The sequence below is a fragment of the Ylistrum balloti genome, unplaced genomic scaffold (genome assembly GCF_031769215.1).
Source record: "Ylistrum balloti isolate Yb309-2 unplaced genomic scaffold, AGI_CSIRO_Ybal_v1 Utg370140, whole genome shotgun sequence".
Classification (NCBI taxonomy): domain Eukaryota; kingdom Metazoa; phylum Mollusca; class Bivalvia; order Pectinida; family Pectinidae; genus Ylistrum; species Ylistrum balloti.
This window is the reverse complement of record NW_026782147.1, coordinates 240,315-264,257: the sequence shown is the minus strand read 5'-3', so window position 1 is coordinate 264,257 and position 23,943 is coordinate 240,315. Positions and strand designations below refer to the sequence as shown.

Here is a 23,943-nt window from a genome sequence, read left to right as displayed (position 1 = left end):
ACTGTTTCTATAGTTGTTCTTCCCTCATCTTTTATTCATACTATGTCGTACTAGTTTACTCTGCCAGGATTATCAAAGAAATATCAAAACAGCTATTCTCACTTCTACTGTATCAGCCTGGCTGATCACTTTCTGTTTACAGATCAAAGCTCAACTTACAGAGCTAGTTATATGTAGTAGTCAAATTATTGTCCCACAGACCAACATTTACAGAGAAAACAACCCTAGTCATTTGTATTAGTCAAATTATTGTCACACACATCAACACTTACAGAGAAAACAACCCTAGTCGTTTGTAGTAGTCAAAGTATTGTCACACACATCAACACTTACAGAGAAAACAACCCTAGTCGTTTGTAGTAGTCAAAGTATTGTCACACTTTATGTATTATAAAAAGGGTTATACCATAGTTATCAGAAACAAAAGTAGGAAGATCTCCGTTAAAAAAGTCTTTAATGTATAGATCAGAAAATATATACATTTGTACAAACAGCATTTTTACATCAACCTCTCTAACAATGACATGGCAAGACATCTTTACTCTTCATGTCCTATAACACTTTGTATTGCCATCCAGTCTGATCTACAGAACCAGTGAAGGGAAACCCTGGTAGAAGTTTATGATACAAACTTATGACACACCATAATAACTGTTAATGCAATCTATCAAATCTGCTTTCTTTGATCCTGATGCTGGAATACCTTCACGCTTAATCAATTCTTTCAATACTGCCACTGTTAACTTGCCCAACTGGAAATTTAAGAAAATACAACCATAAAACCATAAATAAATAAATAATAATAGTGTGAGTTGGTCAAGGTCAATTATTTGAAAAAAAAAACTTGCTACACATATAATGATGTAAGGTCTCTTTATTCAGAATAAAAAGTTTTAAATATAAGTTACTATTGAAAGTGAATGTCATACCACAGCACAAGTTCACAAGCACTTCAGAAAGGTGAGCTAATAACTATGTCAGTAAACTTGACCATTAAAACTAGGTCAGTCAAGTATATGGTAATAACTAGGTCATTAAGCTTTACTCCTAAAACTGGATCAGTATAATTTAGCATATGTGTAATATTCCTTACCCGGCCTTCCTGGGCCTCTTTCTTAACATCCAACATCGCCATAGCGCCCTCCATTTTAGCTTTCTTAGCAGCAGCATCAGCAGCACTCGCTGGAGCTTTCTGTAAGAGTGAATTATTACAGTTTTTTATTCACCTGCAATAACAGCAAAATACTAGGAAAGCTCTCAAACAATGGTTTTGGATTTCTGAGAGAAACTTACTCTTTTTACACCTGGTTCATACCCGTCAGGAAATATGAGGTCTTTGAACTCCTGTATAATCTTTCCTGCCCGTTTTTCCATTCCTTTTTCATTGGGCACTGAAATGTTAAAACATGTTGTAATATACTATTGAATCAGCATCCTGGCAGAATTAGTAATCTTTCAAAAGTTACATCGTAGATAAGTCTCAGTTTAGAAGGGACTGTCGTAGCTCTTTATTTATGCCAACTTTTTTAAATTTTGAACAAATCTTTCAGTTACCCTGAATAGGCCTTTGTGCCAATAAGTACTGTTAGTGTTGGGATCCTGGTCGAGCATTAAACTTTAACACAAACACAATAGTACCTCTGACTCAAAGTCAGGGGGTAGGCAATTACAGGACACCAAGGGACAGCATATAACCTCTTGACACAAAGTCATGGGTTTGGCTTGTTAGGACACCTGGTGTCCAATATAGTACCTCTAGCTAAAGTCAGGGGGTGGGCTTATTAAAGCACAATGATTAGGAATCTGTTAATATATCTTAAATCTACTCAGTAGCAAAAGATATTGGTGGACTTATTTCAAGGTAAGGACTTGATGAATATAATATTACATTAGGGTTTTTTTTACTTCTCAATCATTAGATAAAGAGATTTGGGGATAGGGAGTGGGGACTGCAAGCATTTCCATGTTATTTGAGAAAGATTTTGTACCTATATGTAAGGTAGTTCCAAAGGCAAATCTACCTTGCACAACTGCATAATTCAAAGCACATTTAGAATATATCACTGCATCTTTGTCCAACACAGACCAAATCTCTGTTTATTGTAGTATAATGTCTCATATACATGTACTGAAATTTAGTTTTCTACTGATGCATCAACGAAAGCAACACAAAATGTAAATGTCATACATGTACATCTAACCTTTGATATGCACAACCTTGATAAACTTTATGATTTATATGGCCTATTAAATCTCACTCACTTGTCAATTAAGGGGTAGTACTCTATATGCTTACAATATTGGATCTAACAGACCCAAAGATGAGTCAGAACCAGTAATGAAACGACGACAAGAAGATATGACTGTTCTTGATCCTATGCAAATCAGAATCTGATCATCATAACGTGATACTATGATACAACAGGGTAATAATTATACCAATCTGTTGAACATTTCCCAAGATATGTCCCTTTTTCAGAATGCGGCACAACTGGACAGACTGAAGTAATTGACAACATATTCCCCCTTCCCTGACCCCTCTGTCATAAAATGGCGGAAGCATAAATATGTAAAAAAATATTACAAGGAACTAACTCTATGTTTAAAATAACTGGCCACCTGTTTATGCAAACCACAGATTATATATAGCTCAAAATGTCTACAACGATTTGCCAGACTCATACTTGTGTAGTCAGTCATTTCTTCAGGTGCATCCCGATCGAGAGCAAGGGCCTCAATATTCCGCCAATACTTCTGAAGGACTGGGTTTTCAAAACTCTCACTTGTAAACTTGAATTGGAGTTTCTTTACCAATTCCTTTGCCTTGTCGATCTGATCCATGTTGGCTGAACAGAAATCAACAGTGACAGACAAAATTAACATGAAGACACATTTTATCTAATATATTTCCATGAATCATGTTATCCTTCAGCAATATTTTTTCTTCACAACAAATTTTGAAAGTCTGACTGGAGCATCCAAGAATCAAACCAAGTGTAAAAGTTGATGTTTCAATGAAAAGATGTAAATGAAATAAATACATTCAGTGTTTTAAAGATGTCTATACACAAGACTTCTTTCATGTTGAAAGTTATCAAGATCAACTTTTGATACCTAAATTTTGACTGCTATCCAAATTCTAGTTGAGTATATCATGTTATGATACTCTGATGTTTTATCCTAATACTGACTGACGACAGATTTCTGATGCTGAGTACAGCTTGATGTTAGGATTTTGTGACATCCCTATATTGACCGATGATCAGGTCAGCCTTCCTGAATGCTGGACAGGCCAGTCAAAAGAGAATGTAGGGGATTAAGGTGGTGAAAAAACCAGACACAAACCTCGGGGAGCATCCTCGAGTTTCACTCTACGGAAATCATCAGCAAACGGAAGGAAGATGACATGGAATCCTGGAGGTGTGACCTGTACCTTGTGCTCATCAACTTCTTCAACCTGATCATGTAAATATTATAAAGTTATAAATCACCCTTGCTATTTCCAGCTTATTGACTTCTTCAGCCTGATCCTGTACATATTATACAATCATAAATCATCCTTGCTATTTCTAGCTTATTGACTTCTTCAGCCTGATCCTGTACATATTTGCAACTAGCATTGTTATTTTTACTGACAGAACGTCAAATATGGTCATTTGGTTGAAGTGTCTCTAGGTTGTATAAAACCAATCCCTGTCAAACTCTCCCAATGTCAACAGGTCAGGCAAAGATACAACCTCTTTTCAGGTCATGTATACTTTTGCGGCCTGTAAGGTCAAAATGTCACCAAATCATGCTTACAGTTCATGGTCAACGAAGGTCAAACTGTCATGTTATAAACATACTACCATACACATTTCATCATTGAGTCAAGTTAAAATTACCTCCCCTGAATTTTTTTTGAGAAAATTTCATTTACTCACTGTATGCATTCTACTGCAAACTGACGACAATATATTGAATGGATGTAGAAAATACATCAAACTTAAGGAAGGGAGTTATATGTCATAGAAAGGTAGGATAATATCAATTCGGATCCAATTTCTTTGGTTTAGTAACGCGAGTTAAAAAGACAATTTACCTGTGGTAGAAGTGCCACAAATCGTGGTGCCATGTTTTTACCAGGGATGTATCGACACAAAGGGAACACATCTCGCTCCAGGCACTTCTTCAGCAAGGCAGTAAATAATGTGGTACTACCAATCACCGTCTGTGTACAGATAATTCATAAATGTTTCTTTATATTTCTACCTAAAGTTAGAAATTAATGCATGTCCAGGGCAAATCAACACATGTAACAATGTTTCTAGGGGAGGGAGCTTGTGACTTTTTTGCTGATACACAAGTCCCCTCCCCTCGAAACATTGCCTGTGTAGGTGTACCTGGTCCTTGTCACTTAGCAAAGTAGAAAATGTAAAACAATATAATATACACAACAGCTTTATACTCAAGAGAACACTGACTGTTAATGGAATAATAATGATAACCGTAAAACATGAAAATGAGGCATGAATCTGGAAAAAAAAAGTTTTACAATCAAATTGTTTCAAAATGATTTTTCTCCTTGTCAGCCATCATTAACGATATACTTAATTATTTGATAGTTTTGTTCCTAATCCAAACGACTTACACTCTCATCTGGGTACAGGAACTGTGCAGGCTTCACATGATAATACTTCTTCAGTTTGCTGCGTGGCTTAAAGCCCATCAATTGTAATCCTAAAGAGAAAAGTAGGAGACATGTTTAAATGTACCTGATGATGTAATTCTCAAAGGGTATATAGACATCATCCACTTAATAACTTAGTCTTACAACACATTATTCCAATTCACTGTATATAACGTCATTTTAGAGCAGATTTCAGGATGCACTCCCCTGAGAAGTAAAAACTTCCAGTATTAAAATTTTTCTCATGATTTTTTAAATGGTTACATTCTAGAAAGTAATCTTAAAGCAAAAACTCAAAACGATGCTGTGTTTCTTTTATTGATAAAGGTGTTGGAATATGTGTAACTGGAAATAATTCAAATTTAGATATCATTCTTATAATACTCCTGAATAACAGACAAGTGTAGACCACTAGTGAAATTTCTTTAAAAAGTCATTTGAAGTGCCCTTTTTCAGCTTAGAAGGTTAAATACAACTATAGACAACAAACTGTATAAGAAAAGTCAAGTTAAAGATATTCTGTTGGGATTCATTTTATATTGAATTATGTCTTAATTCTAGTCAAACATCAGAGGAAAACTAAATAAAGAAAAATTTAAAGTGCAGAACTTAATCTTACAACACAACTCAAATTTACTACAAGTAACAATAAGTTTACAAAACAAACCCTTAATATAAAGCACAGAAATTAATGACAGGAAATGACTCAATTTGCGATGAATGGTACAATTTTACAGTACATAGCTGTAGTTTACCACACTATAAGACTATAAGAATTTGGTCAGCATGCAAGGGCCTTCAGTAATATTTCTGTTATCTGTTACTGGTTTATCAAACGTCAACAATAGCCATAAGAAAGAGTGCGGCATAAATTCCAGTGCTGCTTACCTCTGGATCAAATAGGAAAAATTGATAAAAACCGGCCCTGTGGCTTATAACTTAGAAAACATGGTATGTGAATTTTGCCTCTTGGTCTTCAAGGCTTACCCGACTCTCCAAATCTCTTGATTTCAGCAACTTCATCATTCTCAAACAGTATCTGACGCCCACCATAGGTCTGGGCTTTCTTCAGGTCCTGCGGCATAAGTACCTCTCCCGTGTCCTGTACAAAATTCAGCTGATATAATGTTCATGTAACTGACATCTGGTGTCTATTTCATGAAGTCAGAATAAGTTATTGAAATTTATCTGCCTTTGATAAATACTTGGACTATTCTTAAATCTAAGATCATGGCACTGAAATGGAGATAAAATTTTTGTTACAAGGAGATCCAAGAAATCAAGCCCTTTTATCACCAATGTTTGGATGGACTTCCATAATTAGCAAAGGTCAGCTTCTGCACAATCAGATAGTCCCTTCTTCTAATGTTTGTAATATCAAAAATAGAGGAAAAAAAAATTGACTCAATATGGTTCCTTGTTGCAGTCATTAGGATAACTATGAATATAATCAAATTCAACAATATGATGCCTGAGACTAACCCCAATCAACATTCGCATGTGCCTAATATATTTCAGTGCAAGTGTTTGTAGGCGAGGACCAATGTTTCCCTGAGTACAATGTATTACTGGTCACATCAGATTTAAATTTGTTATATTTCAGCAATGCTGATAACTCCTGGATGTTATATAATTTTTTGTGCTTACTTCTGAATTCTTACGTCCAAAACTAGACAAACAAATTTGATTGGCAGTCAAATTTGAAGATGGAATGGCATTTAATGACAGCTGCTGTCAGATCTCCATGTTAAGAGGCAAAGACCACAAAATAAAACAAGAGATCTGATTTTCGATTAAATTGTAATATTGTAGCTCTCACTGACCTTGAGGTAAGTCTTTGAGTGACTCTGCAGCTCCTCATTTGTTTCCCTGTTGAGTTTAACGCCATACGGTTTGGGACAGGACCTAACTAATCCATACCTGTCAATCAAGTTTCCACAACTCAGTTAGTCTGGACACAACAAACAAATGTCTGAGGCATGATTTGGGTATATGGATGACTTCAGATCCCCATTTGATGAAACAAAACTTTTCCATTCTTCAAAACTTTCACAAATCTCACATAAAATCAAAAAGAATTAAGATTTTGCTATCACATATCTTTGATCTACATTTTAGTGTTTATGTATGAAATCAACATTTTATTAGGCTAAATGTAAAATCTAAATACTTTTATTCTGTATTTCTTTCTTAGATGATCCCAAAGTAAAGCTAATCAAGGTCATTACTTTGGATTCCAAACTAAAGCTCATCAAGCTCATTCATGTGAATCTTTAACTAAAGTTCATCAAGGTCAAGACAAAACAAGAAGTGCATTATAAACCGACACGCCAACCCTTAAACAAAAGGTTGAATACATTACATAATCCTTGAATTAAGGTCAGCCACTGAAACCCTAATTCAACTTACACTCCAACTCCAAGACTAAGACCTTCACCAAGTGTTAGCTGAATCCTTCTTAAAGCTCTTTTTTTGTGGTCTTTACTTCGAACTCTACAAAACATGAACAATTTTAAAGTAAGTCTACATCAATGTGTATTCCTATGATCCTGAAGGCTCTAATTCAACAGTTTTAACAAGAGATCCCAGAGGGATATTGGCGCCCACCATTGTTTGATCTTTATTTGCTCTTTGAAAGTTGGATCGTTTTCTTTTGTTTCTTTTCCCTGTTTCTGCTCTTAATGATAAGAAATTTAAACATTCCTTATCAAAATTGGCGATGGTAATTTTTACCTGCCAAATCCAAGATGGTCATCTGGAAGCCATTTTGGTTTATTCTGATTAATCCCAAAATCAAACCAACACAAGTAAAGACAAAAGGGAACCTACATAAGAAATTTGAGAGATCCACTTAGTACTTCTTAAGAAATAGGGACAACAATCTTTACTAGGCAAAATCCAAGATAGCTGCCTGTCAGCCATTTTTTCTGATAGTCCCAAACTCATGCAAGCACAACTAGGGACAACAAGGAACCTGTAAATGAAATTTGAGAAATATCTATGCAGTATATCTGAAGAAAGAGCGTTAACAAACTTTCAAAATCAAAATCGAAGATGGCCGCCTGTTGGCTATTTCCTTTTTCTGATCAGAATCAAAATACAATGGGAAAACCTATATATAAAATCTGAGCGAGATCCATTGAGTACTTCTCAAGAAGTAGAAATAACAAACTTTACTTGGCAAAATCCATGATGGCCACCTGTCGGCTATTTTGTCTTTCTGGTCAGACCCAAAATTAAATGAGCACAACTAGGGACAATGGAAAACATACATAAGAAATTTGAGAGAGATTCATTCAGTACTTCTTGAAAGATAGGGATAACAAACTCTACTAAGCAACATCCAAGACGGCCACCTGTAGTCAAATTCTTTTTCTGACCAGGACCAAAATCAAACAAGACACAACTAGGGATGAAAGGAAACATACACATAAAATTTGAGAAAAATCTATGCCGTAGAAATAGTCAAAGTCAAATATCAAGATGACTGTCTGTCTGCATTTTTGTTTTTCTGATCAGACCCAAAGTCAACTGGACACAAATAGGGACAAAGGGGAACCTACATATGAAATTTAAGAAAGATCCATCCAATTCTTCTCAAGAAACAGCGATAACAAAAATTATTTACAGACGGACAATGGACATAGGGCAATTTGAATAGCCCACCATCTGATGATGGTTGGCTTAAAATACAGTTTTGAATTCAAAATTACTGCATTTCTTTTCTAGACAAACTTGCGAAAAGACAAAATAAGTTCAGATAAGATCATCTCTTTTGTAGAAGTTTTGTTATCTGTACTGTATTTTTTATAAAGACCTGTTCAGAAGTTCTTCCATGCGCTCCGCCGGGTCGGGAAGGTCTGTCAATTCATCATCAGATGTAAACAACAAATCCTACAAAACCAAATAAATTCATCAATACACAGCACTTTAGGAGGATTTCTAAAAATAGTAATGTTGACCTCTAGGAGGATTTCTAAAAATAGTAATGTTGACCTCAGTTGCAGGACACCACCTTGTATTTCAATTAAGAACTTGTGTAAAATTTATATCCCACTTCAGTGATCTGAAAAACAATTTTTCTCCCCTCTTACCTCATGAATACAAGAGTAGAGTTGAAAATTATTCAGATCGGTATGGTCCAAGTGTTTGCTGATGGCAAGAACACTCAGTGACCAGTACATTGTGTGCAGTTTTGTAAGTACAGTGCAAGCAAAGGACCTTACTTTATTGTAAACTGCTGACTACAATCTTGTAACTGGCAACCTGGTATGTCAGAATCATGTTTGCCTTACAATACTAGCCTTATAGAACTTGGAAACATCAAAACTCTCTCCCGGTTTTTGTAAATGCATCAATTCCAAATCGATGCCTGTCTCGGCCAAGTCACTGGCTTTTGTCCTTGCCTGTCTCTGAAAAAAAAGGAAGTTGAGTTAAGGACAGAGTTTAGCGCAATTCAGCCACATAGCTAGTTATCATTTAAAAAGAAATGACTTGACAAGGTCAAGATGCCACAGAAGTCGACATCTGACAATCGATATGGGACTTTATAATTGACATGGGAACAAAACAACAAAACAAAAATTGAAAAATGTTGTCATTAAATAATCACTTTCATCAAAAACAGGTTCAAAATTTAATTTAGTATTTTACATGGTATCATCACAGGTAATTAAAACCAAATGCTAACATCAATTTTATAATACGATAACATGACTTAAATTTGAAGCTGTCTGGATATGACCTAAATTTGAAGCTGTATGGTTATGACCTAAATCTGAAACTGTCTGATTATGATATGAGTTAATAACAGTTGTAAACTTGAACAAGAAAATGAAGATACGGGGTGATTCAAACAGCCCACTGTCTGGTGATGGTTGATTGAAAAAGTGAAGCTGAAAATCAACTTGTAAATGCAGTGATGCCTTCAGAATGTCATTTTGTTTTATCAAAATGTCAATTAACTACTGTCTAACTAAGAACTAGATCTTACCTGTAATTGTTGTGAAGCAGCATGTGGGTTGTCATTATTCGTAAACAACATTACTCTCTTAGAATTTACTCTTTGAGGACTGAAATTTAATGATTCTACATTTGAAAATTATAGGCAAAACAGACTTGTAAAAATCACTCTAAATATCTTTAAATGTCTGAAAGTAGAATTTTAAATCATATACAAATTTAAAAACCTTGCACCCATGTATAAATAAGGAGTGATGTAAACTATGCACGAACATATTATAACAAATAAGACATTTGAAGTAGTCTACTGTTCTCCCTCTGTATTAGTTACAACATATAACAGGGACATTACCTGTTAGAGAACATATTCTGACAAGTCCATAGTGCTTCATGTAGGGAGAATCCAGTGTTATGACCATACTCCTTGGAGAATATTTTTGGTGATTCTGAAAATAAACAAGAGCTCATGAATGATTTATGGTGCCAATCATTATAGTACCTTTGAAATCTTGGTGCCCACCTTCATCGACGACATCCGCCAGCTAAATTTTGGTGGTATACAACAATGGAACTAACTGGCAGACTAACAAGCATCAAACTCATCCTGCTTCACACTGCACAAAGAAATAAAATATTTCTTAATATTTCTCATTATTTTCATGAACTTGCCTCTTCCAAAACCCTGTGTTGCAAGTTTATAAGTTGTCGACATCCTGCAACAAAATCATGATATTGGGAACAGACCCTTTAACCAAGAGAAGCTTCCAATCCATTTTGAATCAGATACCAAACTTAAGATTCCAATATATTTTCTTCTGACCACTCCCTTAATTCAATATAAACAGTAAGATTTTAATGAGAAGAAAACTATGAACTTGAGAAAATCAGTCAGAACGAAACACTAAGCCATGGGTATACCAAGTAAACAAATGTTTATGAGAATACATTCAAACAGTTGGAATTTTAAACATTTTTGAAGCTATTAAAATCCACGACCTGAAATCATACAATGTTATAAACCCCTGTTTTTATTCTAATTTTCTAAATACTATTTGTTCAATATAAATATTCTATCAGGATTATTATGCTTCTTTTAACAAAACTATACTTTGCAAAGTAAACGACAGGTACAGACGTTACTACAAATAGAACATTACCTTCTATCAAATCCTCCAGATTCAAAATCCTGGGAGCACCAGGCTGGTCCAGCTCCTATCAAATCAACCAAACATTGTCCAGATATATTGTATTCATTACTCATGGTACCACATCTTGTTGTCATATATTTATCAGGAATCATTTTATAGTGACATGTCAAAACTGAGAGAAAAAATTCAAATGATGAGTACGGCCTGTAAAGTCATTCTTATTTATAAAACAACAAGCTTAAAGTCTACTTGATCAACACAGGAAATTATTTAAGACCAATAGAGTTGTAAATATTTACATATGCAAGATATATATATATACATTCATGACCATACAAATTTACATGTGATAAAATACAGGTCACTCCTAATCATACAAATTTACATGTGGTAAAATACGGGTCACTCCTAACCATACAAATTTACATGTGATAAAATACAGGTCACTCCTAATCATACAAATTTACATGTGATAAAATACAGGTCACTTCTAACCATACAAATTTACATGTGATGGATCTCTACAAAACAGTCCTAACCATAAACTTACCAGTAATAGACAGTGTTGTTCCATGCAATACAAATTTACATGTACTAGTACTACAAAGCTGAAAACCTACCTGATAGATAAAGATATGTTTAAATTCACTTGGGTTGGATGACTTTTCCTGAAATACAAAATTGCAAGATTTAAATTCCAATACAAACAAAACCATCATAAGCAGTATGATAGATCAGTAATTCAGACCAAGTGAATTTGGAATGCACCATCAATCTTTCATTCTATACATTATTCTTTATCTATAACATGATGTTTTCATATGTTCAATATATCAAATAAATATCACATTTTTAACTGTAATGTATTTCATCCAACATCTATTCCACAAAAAAAAAAAAAAAAAAAGCCATTTTAAATGCGAGTCCTATTTCCAGGCAAGCTGAGCTTTGTTGTTTTATGTGAAATTTTTACGAGCAAAAATGTACTGTATAGCCAGTTATCTTTGCAGGATACTAGTTTTTCTTTTTCCTGGGGTACATACATGAACGCGAAAATATTATCCATGAAAAAGTTATGTAAATTTCATGATTGATATAAAAATCTTCTGAAAAATGTTATCATATAGATTATATGTACCATTACCAAGATGTTTTTGTTTATCCAATATTTGTTGCAATTTAATTTATTTCGAATTTATCAGATGGTGTAAAAAATTTTGTTAGATGGTTTATAGATTACTTTATACTTTATGTTCATCTGCATAAAATTTTATCAAATCTCATTTAATAATTATAAGTAAATGAAAAACGGAATCTTATACTCATGTAACTGTAAAATTAAAAGTGATCTAAATCAAAATAATTTTCAAATTTCACAAGCATATCTAATGAGTGAACTTAGTTTCCTGTTATACTGACAATTTGGTAATTAGATAATGATTCCATATGTGAATGGTAATTGTTACTTTTTGATCCTGTAAAAACTCTTCTCCTCTTCAAAGACTTTTCCATGTGAAAAAAGTTTAGATAGGATTAACTTAATTTTAGATCAACTTAAAAGTAACTGCAATCCTAATTGATAATAATCTGTTCTTGTCCCTATAAAAGGAGTCAATGGCTCTCTTAACAATATCATCAGAAAAGGCTTACTGTTCCAAAGAAGACAATGCCCATCAGATCTTTATCACTGCTAATGATCTTGTTCTGTAATGTTGTCTTTGCACACTGAAACAAATATTGTCACAAACAGTCATGATATGTAACATGTGTTGTGAAAGCAAGACAACTCATGATAAAAAGATTCATACAAGTTATACAGGAAGCCAAAGTTTACTGTACTGCATAGCAGGGCATTCAGTAGACCCTTGAGTAAGTTTTTAAAGAAGTTTTGACTCTTAGGTCTTAGGTTTCTAGCGACATATCTATTTCACATATGTTTGGAACTTTAAGATTTACTATTTGACTTTTGAAATTGACAAATATCTAGGTCAACTGAATGCTCCGTATGGTTTTCATTTTTCTGCTTATAATTTTGATGGAAGCTTACCGAAACATTTAGTTTACCAAACTGCCGTATGTAAGAATTCACATACCCTTAAACACAATTGAAAATGGCTATCTTCATCATCGTCTCCCTCATCAAACATGGATTTTGAACAGTCTATCAGCAATATCAATCCATCCTTCATTCCCCATCGAGTCTGTCAACAGAAAATGTCATATAAGCTTAATTTAGTGTCGTCACAAACAAGAGAGAGCTTTTTTAAGAAATCACAAAATTAGCAAGTAATATACCTGTGGATCATATTCATCCTCATCATTTTCTTCATCCTCCCCAAAGCGCGCAAATCCAAAATCTGCCATTGCCTTGTAATATCAGTGGAGCTGTTGAAAAGAAATCACATTTATTATAAGTTCCAATGGTGGTATGTTACTAATGCACCAAGAAATGTGTTATTTGCGGACAAAAATCACAAAGTCATAACAAAGTTGTATATTTATTTAATATTTAAATTTTCTAATCGCAAGCTGCTATATCATATTAAACATACATAGTGCATAGATGATCACACACACACACACTCACTTCTATCCATTAAGTTTTATCACTTATCTTTAACTTCTTAAAAGTTAACATGAAAAATACTGAAATAAAACAAAAGATATGTCTGCTGTATAGACCATCCTGTACTGCTCAGTCTGTGAAATTTTTGTACAGACATTTCACCCCAATGCAAATGCTTTAGAAAGTATATGATTAGCCCCTCTCAATTAGTACTTAGTAATTTGCTATATTTTTGTATTTGTAGTTACTATATTGACAGATCTCGCCTAAAAATTACCCTGGCTGGACAATATAAGTCTATTACTTACTATACACTGTATTGTTATGTCCCTTTACAGAGTTGTCCCTCTTTCTTACTTGTTTACAGTTAAATGCTTAAAGCTGATAAACAGTATATATGATTATTGTCATATTTGACAGTAAAATTAATGTATTTAACTGCTTTGCTTACATGTTATTTATTCAACATTTGTTTCTCCAATATCTGGTGTCTATCTAATGCATTAACACAACTAATTAACTAATTAATTACCTTTTAATATATATGTACGTTTGTACCTACACAAAACATTCAGCAATTGTAGTATTATTTCATACTTTATTCTGTTGGGATATTGTCGTACCCAGTGCATTTATGTTATTGCTAACAGGTAAAGTGTATACGTAATAGGGTGTAACGGTAAAAACATCCTGTCCCGATGGGTTTTGAACTAGCCGCCCTTTGGTCTCTAGCCAGACACTACACAAACATTACCGCTTGACTTAATATACTCTAACAATTCTAGATGTGCACGGTGGAAAAATATCATGGGTGCAGTATGACAGATATCTACAACAGTTTATCTCTAATCAGCTTTTAAACTCAAGTGAGCTCAAGAAATTTGGATCCGATCGACATGGCAGAAGGAATGGTAGACAACGATCGCAAACGAAATATACTTTTCAAATTTATCTAAACAAATCTGATGATTTCCAAATGCTGACAAACATTCTAAGCGATCGAATTACCAGATACTGGGTCTGTTGTGTACCAGTACAAAAGTTGCTGCACCAGCTTCTATAAACCGGAAGTAATCTGAGAAACAAATTTTTTGGCGCCAGGCATGCGTACGGTCAATTGATAAAGATTTCCGGTGGAAAGGACGGAGAAATAAGAGAAGAAAACCGGTCTTATTTATATTTTTCTGTTGTTGTCATCCGGAAGAATGGCTTATAACTATGTAGTTACAGCTCATAAGCCAACAGCAGTAAATGCTTGTGTCACAGGTAGCTAACAAATTCGGTATCGGTTTCCATCATTGTGGGGCCGATTCAGTTCATGCATGTTTTCAATGTTGTTGCGTAAACATTTCGTTATTTTCCCACCAGTTTTGATGCGGCCCAACATTATAAAAGCTCACTTTGTAACAGCAGACATATTTGGTTCCAATGGCTTTTTTTTATCTGAGCATCGACCTCTCCACACTCCATATTTTTTAAGTTTTACCCGTTTTACGAGATAAAGGAAACATTCACCAAATAGGGTCAGTTTTTAGCCCACCATCTGATGATGGTGGGGTATGATTATTATTATTATTATGTTTATTCAGGCAAAGGCATAATAAAATTACACATTACAAATATTACATAAGCAATTCCATAACAATTAAAATCAGTAATAAATTGTGGATTTCTTAAAATTATTAATTATAAAATATCGCAGAAGAATTTCACATACCTAAAAATATCACAGTTTAAACTAGTATCGCAGAAATTAAATTACACTGTGCTTGCAAATCTTCTAAGTAAAATAGTTCAAAATTTTAGAAATATCAATAAAAAAGAGAGAAATTTCATAAAACCAGATGAAAACGCCTTTGGCCTTGGATTACCCATAAAGCCTATAAAATAGGCTTATTTCCAATGGCGTCCATTTAAGGTGTAATCATTCCGGTTTACATTTGAATGAAAATTACATTTACATAGAAGATATGAAAAACAAATACTGAAAGTGAATAAAATGTTATGGCACATTTCAGGGCATTTATGAAAAAGGATGGGATTTGAAGAGATATTACATAATAATATAATATGAACAATAATATAACATAATATGAACAATAATATAACATCACTACCCGTTCAACCGGACGCAAAGAAGTGGAGGTTGTAGACGAAGGGGTTGTCAAATTCGCCTTTTGATTGTAGCATCAGAAATTGTTTTACTTTGTTTTTAAAATGATATTTATTTTAGAATTTTTAATATTTTCTGGAAGGGAATTCCAATCTTTTGCGGCCGAAGTAGAAAAGGAAGAACTTTCTATGCTTTTAACGTTTTTTATTGAGAAGTTCATCGTTCCAGATCTAGTACCACAAGTTTTTGTTTAGAGAGAAAAGTTCATATAAATATTGTGGACATTTACCATTATAGATGTTAAAAGTATGGTTGAGGCGAAGTTGACGGACCCTTCGTTCTACATTTAGCATGCCTAGTTTTTCTAATTCAGTGACAGTGATCCTTGTTCTGTTATCAAGGTTAAGAATAAAGCGGACCATTTTGTTGTGGGTAGTCTGGAGTTTACCTTTGAGTTTCTTAGTAATTCATTCATACCAGGAATTACACGCATAGTCAAAGTGGCACTGAATCAGAGCAGAACATAAAAAGTTTTACGAGATTTTAGAGATAGACATTTACTATTTCTGTTCAAAAATTTAAGTCTTTGGTTGATTTTTTGGATAATGTTGGAGACAATTTCCTCTCCAGATAGAAATTTATCTATCGTAACATTGAGGTATTTTACTGAAGATTGCGAAACAATGTTTTGACTGTTACATGAAATTTTGAAATCATCCTCGGGTACTTTTCCTAATTTTCTCTTTGGTCCAAATAAAATACTTTCTGTTTTACCTAAATGTAATGATAGTTTGTTGTCAACGAGCCAATCATGACATGATTCCAAAACTAAGGATAATTTTAAAGAGATTGTTTTGGGATAGTGATGTGAAAAAATAATTGCACTGTCATCAGCATACAGAAGATGATGGTGGGGTATTCAAATCGCCCTGCCATCCGTGGTCCGTCCATCCGTCCGTAAACAATTCTTGTTACTGCTATTTCTGGAAAAGTACTGGATGGATCTTTCTCAAATTTCATATGCAGGTTCCCCTTGGTCCCTAGTTGTGCATTGTACCTTTTTTGAACTGATCCGCATTCAAGATAGCCGACAGATGGCCATCTTGGATTTTGGAAGTAAAAGTTTGTTACCGCTATTTCTGGAAAAGTACTGGATGGATCTTTCTCAAATTTCATATGCAGGTTCCCCTTGGTCCCTAGTTGTGCATTGTACCTTTTTGGGACTGATTCGAATTCAAGATGGCCAACAGGTGGCCATCTTGGATTTTGGAAGTAAAAGTTTGTTACCGCTATTTCTGAGAAAGTACTGGATGGATCTTTCTCAAATTTCATATGCAGTTTCCCCTTTGTCCCTAGTTGTGCATTCAAGATGGCCGACAGCAGCCATCTCATGTTGGTGAGCTTTTATGATAAAAGTGCCATTTTGGATATTTTATTGAAGTTTTGTAAATAGTAATAATAATAATAATATACAACATTTATATAGCACACTATCTATTTTGACAAAATACTCTAATGCGCTTCACAATTACATAATAATCTTACTACAAAATTTATAGATCATGTATAACACAGTAATCAACATATGTAACACAGTAACCAAATCAAGTAAGTAGTGGTGAAAGTATGTATATACAGGACGTCTGCGTGAGAGTCTAAAATGCAGACGTAAACAGGTGGGTTTTAATATCCCTCTTGAATTTGACCAGGGATTTTGACTTTCTAGTAGCAGATGGCAAGCTGTTCCACAAAGTGGCCGCTACCTTTCCAAATCATCGGTTACCATAAGTCACAGTCCGAGAGTTCGGAACGCACAACAAGGATTCTGTCTCCGATCGTAGTGATCGTGACGGCCGATAAACGGTGACAAGTTCCTGCAAATATTCAGGAGCTGTTCCATTTATTGCCTTGTATGTATACATCAAAATCTTGTACTGTGACCAGAATTACAATCTGTGGCTGACACCTTCCACAAAAGCTCAGCTAATTTATGACAGTCATAAGCCTACAGTTTTCCTTGCACGAGCCACCTTGGACTGTAAACATAACAGTTGTATAAACATTATTCTTTTCTTGGAGTAACTATTCCAGTCTGTTTAAACTTGCGGTATCTGATGTTTTCCTATGGTGTCCTGACGTTTCACCCCCAACTCGTTTCGCACCAAGATGTTTCGCACCCATTATCGCATATTACCGTGGTTAGCTTGTCTGTCACAAGGTTACAGCGATATAGTCCAATAGTTTATACTTACTATCATTGTTAAATGGTGGAGTTTTGCAAAGAATGTAATACTGTAATATCGACAAGGAAGTATAGATTCAACGTGATTTATTATCCCTCCTCATAGGCTCCATATCTCAACCCCCACTCTAGGTAAAATTGTTTTGTAGTTTACGTCTGTACTGTAGACAACTGTTCTGAATGCGTGTCCTGCGTGTGTCGTTAAGTACAACTGTGTATATAACATTTAACACAACATTTATCGTTACAAAATGGCATGTCAACAAATATGTATAATTGTAAAAACACGGGAAAATGGCTTTCTGCTTAAGTTCCAGCGTCATGCTTTGATCCATGTCAATTTTTTCCTTTGGGGGCGAAACATGTTTTTCAAAATTTAAAACTGGGGCAAACCGTCTAAAGTAGTTGCGAACCGTCTTGATGCGAAACAGGGTGGGAGTGAAACGTCGGACATTCTTTTCCTATATCTTATCTTTATGTTCAGTTTGAATTTGAGAAGACGATAAAGTATGCTTAAAATGTCATTACATATACAGTACTTAACAAAATGTTTTTATTCTACAAGTTAGTAGGAATGGACACAGGCCTATATGGTAGATAAGATTAGATACTGAGAGGGGGCTTTGACGAGTATATATTCTTTTGAAAAAAATGGTTTACAAACACATTATTGATAGGTTGGTCTAATATTTTGGCTGTAGCTTAAGGAAGAAATATGGTCAGTTTACAATCCTTTCTATTACTGGGTATACGTACATGTCCCAGCTGCTGCAGAACATTATTTAGATTCCACACATCTATGATATTATTTCTTAATGATATTCTACCTTTTGCTTTAAGTAAAACATAAGCTAAGGTGATAAAGAATACCTTTGAAAGCTAATTCATAATGTTAAAATGACTTTAACAATGTATGATTGGTTGTAGTGTATTAATGTTTAATGCCAAACACAAAGCTTGTATTACATTCGGCTCTTTATGAACTGATGACCTCATATCTTCACTATAAGGGGACATGGTGGTCCAGTGGTTAATGCCTCGTCTTAAACATTAGTCCTTCACCTCCAGGTCGCAGTGGTCAGGTTCTGGTCATAGGTCAGTGGTTTTTCTGTACGAACTCCAGCTTTAATCCACCACCCAAACCTAGCTGGCACATTTTTTCATGGCCCTGGTTGTCAATTGTATAAAGCAACAATAAACCAGACTAAACCAAATAATCTTTTCATTATTCAAAACATGATTTACTTGCCTGTCGAATTCATTTTAACTCGGACTTTGCATTTGTTTTTTTCTTCCTTTTCAGGAAATTTCACTTCTTCTGATGACCTCAATTTGATCATCGCTCGTAACACTCGACTAGAAATTTATGTTGTTACCCCAGAAGGGCTCCGCCCTATCAAGGAAGTTGGCATCAATGGAAGAATTGCAGTGATGGAACTGTTTCGACCTCCTGTATGTTATATTTCACTATAATTAATGGGGAAATTACTAATGTGGAAACAGGTTCCAAAATCTTTATCAATTATCTGTTTCTGTAAATAGAATGATGGATCTTGTATTATGCACATAATATTGAAAATGTATCTGGAGTTCATATTATTCCACTATTGCTTGGCTGCCTGTTCCATTGAATTATCTCCCCTTACACATTCTGTGTAAAGTTTCACTTTTTTAAATGTGCTGAGGGCAATGCAGGCATTCATGTTTTGCTTTGTCGAAATGGTATCTTCAGATGGATTTAAAAAAGAAGGTACTTAGATTAATGCTGTCTTTTGATACTTACCAGGAGTTCAACTGAGTAAATGTTTATCTAAAAAACTATGATTTTTCTACTGAAAATTGTAATTGATCAGTTGGTTGACAAATAATGAAAAAACAAACAAATAGCTATTATAGATGAAACTGATTAATCGAAACACCACTATAAATTACTTTTAATTTAGATAGCAGGGTGAATATAATGAAGGAAAATTACATTACAGGGTGAAAGCAAGGATCTTATGTTTCTCCTGACGTCACGGTACAATGCAATGATTCTTGAATGTAATCAGAATGGCGACAACATTGATATTATAACCAGAGCCCATGGAAATGTCCAGGTAACATCATAAATACATTGTATAAATATTGTCTTGATGGATTAAGAAATCAAATTGCGGTCACTTCTTTTAAAGACTACCATAGGTAGATTCTTTAATGTGATTGCTTATATATTGCCTGTCAAACTAAAAGTTCCTTAGCAAACCATTATATTTCAGCATGTAAGGTGGTGTTCAACTTGTGCTTTACCATTTGTCTTTCATTTTGACTTTTTAACTAAATTGGAGTTTCAAAATGTAAACATAGAATTAAATGGTAGAAAATTAGTTATTATTCAGCTGTCCATTTCAGTAAATTTTATGGAAATGAGGTTTGAAATTTTTGGTTCATGTTCAGTAAATTCTGTGTAAGAAACATTTTTTCCTTTTGTTGTGAAGAAATATTGTAAAACTTTTATTTTTAAAGTAAGTTTTCTGAAAAATGGTAGTTTGTCAAATTAATCTTTTGACTTTAATAGCAGATGAATGATTTATGATATGTGATGTTGTTTAATGTTTGCTGCATCTTAAAATAGGATCGGATTGGAAGACCATCAGAAACTGGAATCATTGGCATCATAGATCCGCTGTGTCGTGTAATAGGCCTTCGCTTGTATGATGGCCTTTTCAAAGTTATCCCCCTTGATCGTGAAAATAAAGAATTAAAAGCATTCAACATCAGGTAAAGTGAAAGAATGCTGGATGTAAAGTTAACTATTCAACTGAATTTACTCCGAATCATTATTTCATTATAGAATTTTAATATTTAAAATTACTGTATTGTGGTCAAGTACTTCCGCACTTGCAGTCCATTTTCTCACATTCAAACAATATCTTGATTCACCTCAGATTTATTTGGAGAGTAGAACTGCCACATATAGTAAAACTTTACAAATTTCAGAATGATGGTCATATTGAACATTTTATAATATTTCAAAGTTTTGTTTTTTATAAGTATTACTTTTCCATCTTATGTCAAAAACATTTGTAATTATGTAAGTGATAATAAGTTAGTTTTTTTTCCAATGCATTGAATCATTGTTGAATTTCAATTTCTAGCTAGCGACTTGTCTTCTAGACAGTTGACCCTTTAATTTGATCCATGTAAATACTGTACATGTTGTGGGTATATTATGACATTTAAGTGTTTCTACTGACAGATTAGAGGAGCAGATTGTCGTTGACATGCAGTTCCTACATGGCTGTACAACACCCACACTCATCCTCATCCACCAGGTAGGCTACTTTTGTGAGATTTTAAGTTTAATTCTTTTTCATCCCCTAAAAAAATGCGTTAGCAGGGGATTTTAACTTAGGCTTCGTCCATCCATGCATGCATCTGTCAGAGGGATTTTCCGAGCTATAACTTGAAAACCTTTCAACTCAACTTCACAAAACTTCTGTATCACAGCCAAAAATACAAAATTAGTGTTTACTTTCCTTTCCAGGCTACAACTTCAAAACCGTTCCACTAAACAAAACTTTCTGTATATGTTAGGTTAGTGCCCTAGTTGTGCCTTTTTTTTTATTGAGGACATTTTATTATTTATCTTTATTCCGTTACCATAAAATTTTTCAATTTCATGTAACTTCTTGTATTACCAATACCAAGTCTATTAAAATATCAACAGTCAAACACACAGGGTCTACATCAAGATATAAACTTTTATTATATGGTTGATATATAAGATATATATATATAATGTTGAAGTTGAGGAGATGCAAGGAAATTTAATTGATAATTGACAAATGAAGACATTACATATTGCACTACCACTTTCACTTTATTTGATCTTCAGGCGATAGTATCAGTACGTAGTTGAGTGACGTCACAAACTAATTGTTATACTGGTATATCTATATCATATTTGGGTTTTACACTGACAGTTGGATACGGGGGATAATGCCACGCTTTGTGGCTCCTTGTTTCTTATTCCTTTCCCTCCTCTTTTCCTGCCTTTTTTATGCTCCTGTGCTTTTATGGTGGGGTGATGGGTGAAAGGAGGGACATATACCAGTAGTTACACATGTCCATACCATCCTGTTGTGTCGCATCTTGTTCAGAAAAGACATTATATGAAGAGATATTATTCATGTTTACCCCGTAGTTTTGATATCATCAAGTTCTGCATCTCACAGATTTTAGTTTGCAGAGGAGTAGGGGCATTCATGTGTTGTAAACATTTTCTAGTTTGATTTTTGGTATGAAAATATAATAAATACATAATATCAGCTATTATAGATTTTTGTGAGGATGTCACAGAATCTTCAAAAGTGATGGGTTATCTTAATTTGTGCATAGTGAAAATCACATATTTTCATTGAACTTAAGTTTTGTTGTTTTACAAAATGCATTTGTTTGCACTGGATTTCCTTGATAAATCCACCAGATCTAAACTTATGTTTATGATAAAGCATACTCATAAATTTAATGAAAATAAAATGCCCATGAAAATTGATCATTCTACAGTATCCTCATGTTACATTTCAGGATCAACATGGAAGGCATGTTAAGACCTATGAAATATCACTGAGAGACAAAGAGTTTCAGAAAGGGCCTTGGAAGCAAGATAATGTTGAAACAGAAGCATGCATGGTCATTGCAGGTACACTTTAATATGATGATGTAAACAATGTCATTATTATCACAGAAGAAAATCTGGTTTTACATCTTACTTTATAAAATGAAAGTCTTTGCACACTTTTAATTCATAAATATTTAATGAGGCAAAATGAAAATGACCACTGGCGGAAGATTATCTTATGAATCATCTTGGAATTAAGGTTTACTTTGAAGGTCTGCATTTGTTCGAAACATATTTTCTCCAAGTCGAGACAAGAAACAAGTCATCTCTCCCCTAATTCTAGTCTACAATTTATGGAGCATAAGGAGATCCTGAGCATTTCTCGTGTTGTATTGTCTCTGTTTTGACTCCAGAGATTTTCAAAATTCTGCTAGAGGTATTGTAAAATGGTTTCTGAACAGCTTGGCTTTAAACAAAAGACTGAGATGGTTGTGTTGTTGTAGATACTATGAGCAATCATTAGTGTACCTTGAAACAATTTCTTTTATCAGTGCCGGAGCCCTTTGGTGGAGCTTTAATTATCGGCCAGGAAATCATTACATATCACAAGGGAGATAATTTCATACCTATAGCTCCTCCTGCTATTAAGGTAAATATTCAGTTGAGTTATGACAACCATCATCGTGATTGCTATTGTTACTTAACCTGTTGTATTTCTACCATGAATGCTTTTAAATCTACTGTAAGAATTGTATAAGGATATTTTTTTTTGTATTTTTTAAATAGAAAACCATTAACTTTTGTGTAACTCCAACATCTACTGTTATATAAAGATATGTATGTTTGTTGATCTGTTACATAGAAGATTATCTGTGTCCAATACTGAAACATTCATATGGTAGCTGACAATACCAAGATGTCTTGTGTGAATCAATGACATTGCATGCAGTCCTAAGTTCTTTTTTCAAAATTTTAGCAAAGTACACTGACATGTCACGGTAAAGTGGATGCCAATGGTTCCCGGTACCTCCTAGGAGATATGATGGGGAGACTGTTTATGTTGCTACTGGAGAAGGAAGAAAAGATGGATTCTACAATTGTCGTAAAAAATCTGAAAGTGGAGTTACTTGGAGAGGTAAAATATTAGGACTTTCAGAAAAAAGTCCTAGCTCTGTGTCTTGTGTTTCAGGTACAAGGTTTACTAGACCAAGTTCTCTTTGCCTTATCTCAGATAGAGCTTGCTAGTCCAAGCTGTCCATGTTTAATTATAGACACAAAATTCTTTAGTCCTAGATCTTTGTTGTATCTTGAACAAAAGGCTTGCTGGTCCCAGATTTGTGTTTTATGTTAGAAACAAAGCTTTATAGTCCCAGCTCTGTGTTGGACACAAGGCTAACTTGCCAGTGCTAGTTTTATGCTATTAGTCCAAGCTCTGTGTGTTGTATTTCAGACAAAAAACTAGCAAGAATGATAAAAGAAATCTGATTCATAAAATTTCATGGAGCAAAAACAAAGATAAGATTTCATAAAAGCAGATGCAGTTATCATTTATTCTGTTGTCAAACTATTGTCAAAAACGTTCTTGTATTATACAGTATTTGGCACATTAATATCTGAGAAAAATTTATGTTTATTTGTTT

The 23,943-nt window shown here is 34.1% G+C and overlaps 2 protein-coding genes across 2 annotated transcripts in view; one reads left to right on the top strand and one right to left on the bottom strand.

Annotated features, from left to right (window-relative positions):
• Window positions 1-437: 437 nt before the first annotated feature.
• LOC132550683 (X-ray repair cross-complementing protein 5-like) lies at window positions 438-14,390 on the bottom strand. The gene is made up of 20 exons (XM_060214775.1): window positions 14,354-14,390; window positions 13,075-13,164; window positions 12,873-12,980; window positions 12,430-12,504; window positions 11,400-11,447; window positions 10,789-10,843; window positions 9,984-10,077; window positions 9,663-9,741; window positions 8,974-9,081; window positions 8,487-8,563; window positions 7,079-7,162; window positions 6,493-6,589; window positions 5,657-5,771; window positions 4,631-4,719; window positions 4,082-4,210; window positions 3,346-3,457; window positions 2,685-2,846; window positions 1,294-1,391; window positions 1,094-1,192; window positions 438-752 (listed from the first exon to the last, which is right to left on the bottom strand). The coding sequence occupies exons 2-20, from the start codon at window positions 13,141-13,143 to the stop codon at window positions 633-635; spliced, it is 1,818 nt and encodes a 605-aa protein (XP_060070758.1). The 5' UTR covers window positions 13,144-13,164; window positions 14,354-14,390; the 3' UTR covers window positions 438-632.
• Window positions 14,391-14,490: 100 nt separating this feature from the next.
• LOC132550682 (DNA damage-binding protein 1-like) overlaps window positions 14,491-23,943 on the top strand; it is a 29,478-nt gene continuing 20,025 nt past the window's right edge. The window contains exons 1-8 of the mRNA XM_060214774.1: window positions 14,491-14,611; window positions 19,004-19,152; window positions 19,683-19,799; window positions 20,315-20,460; window positions 20,939-21,014; window positions 22,270-22,384; window positions 22,855-22,952; window positions 23,280-23,438. Of these exons, the coding sequence (XP_060070757.1) occupies window positions 14,551-14,611; window positions 19,004-19,152; window positions 19,683-19,799; window positions 20,315-20,460; window positions 20,939-21,014; window positions 22,270-22,384; window positions 22,855-22,952; window positions 23,280-23,438 (921 nt within the window). The 5' untranslated portion in view covers window positions 14,491-14,550. The remainder of the gene's footprint in view (window positions 14,612-19,003; window positions 19,153-19,682; window positions 19,800-20,314; window positions 20,461-20,938; window positions 21,015-22,269; window positions 22,385-22,854; window positions 22,953-23,279; window positions 23,439-23,943) is intronic.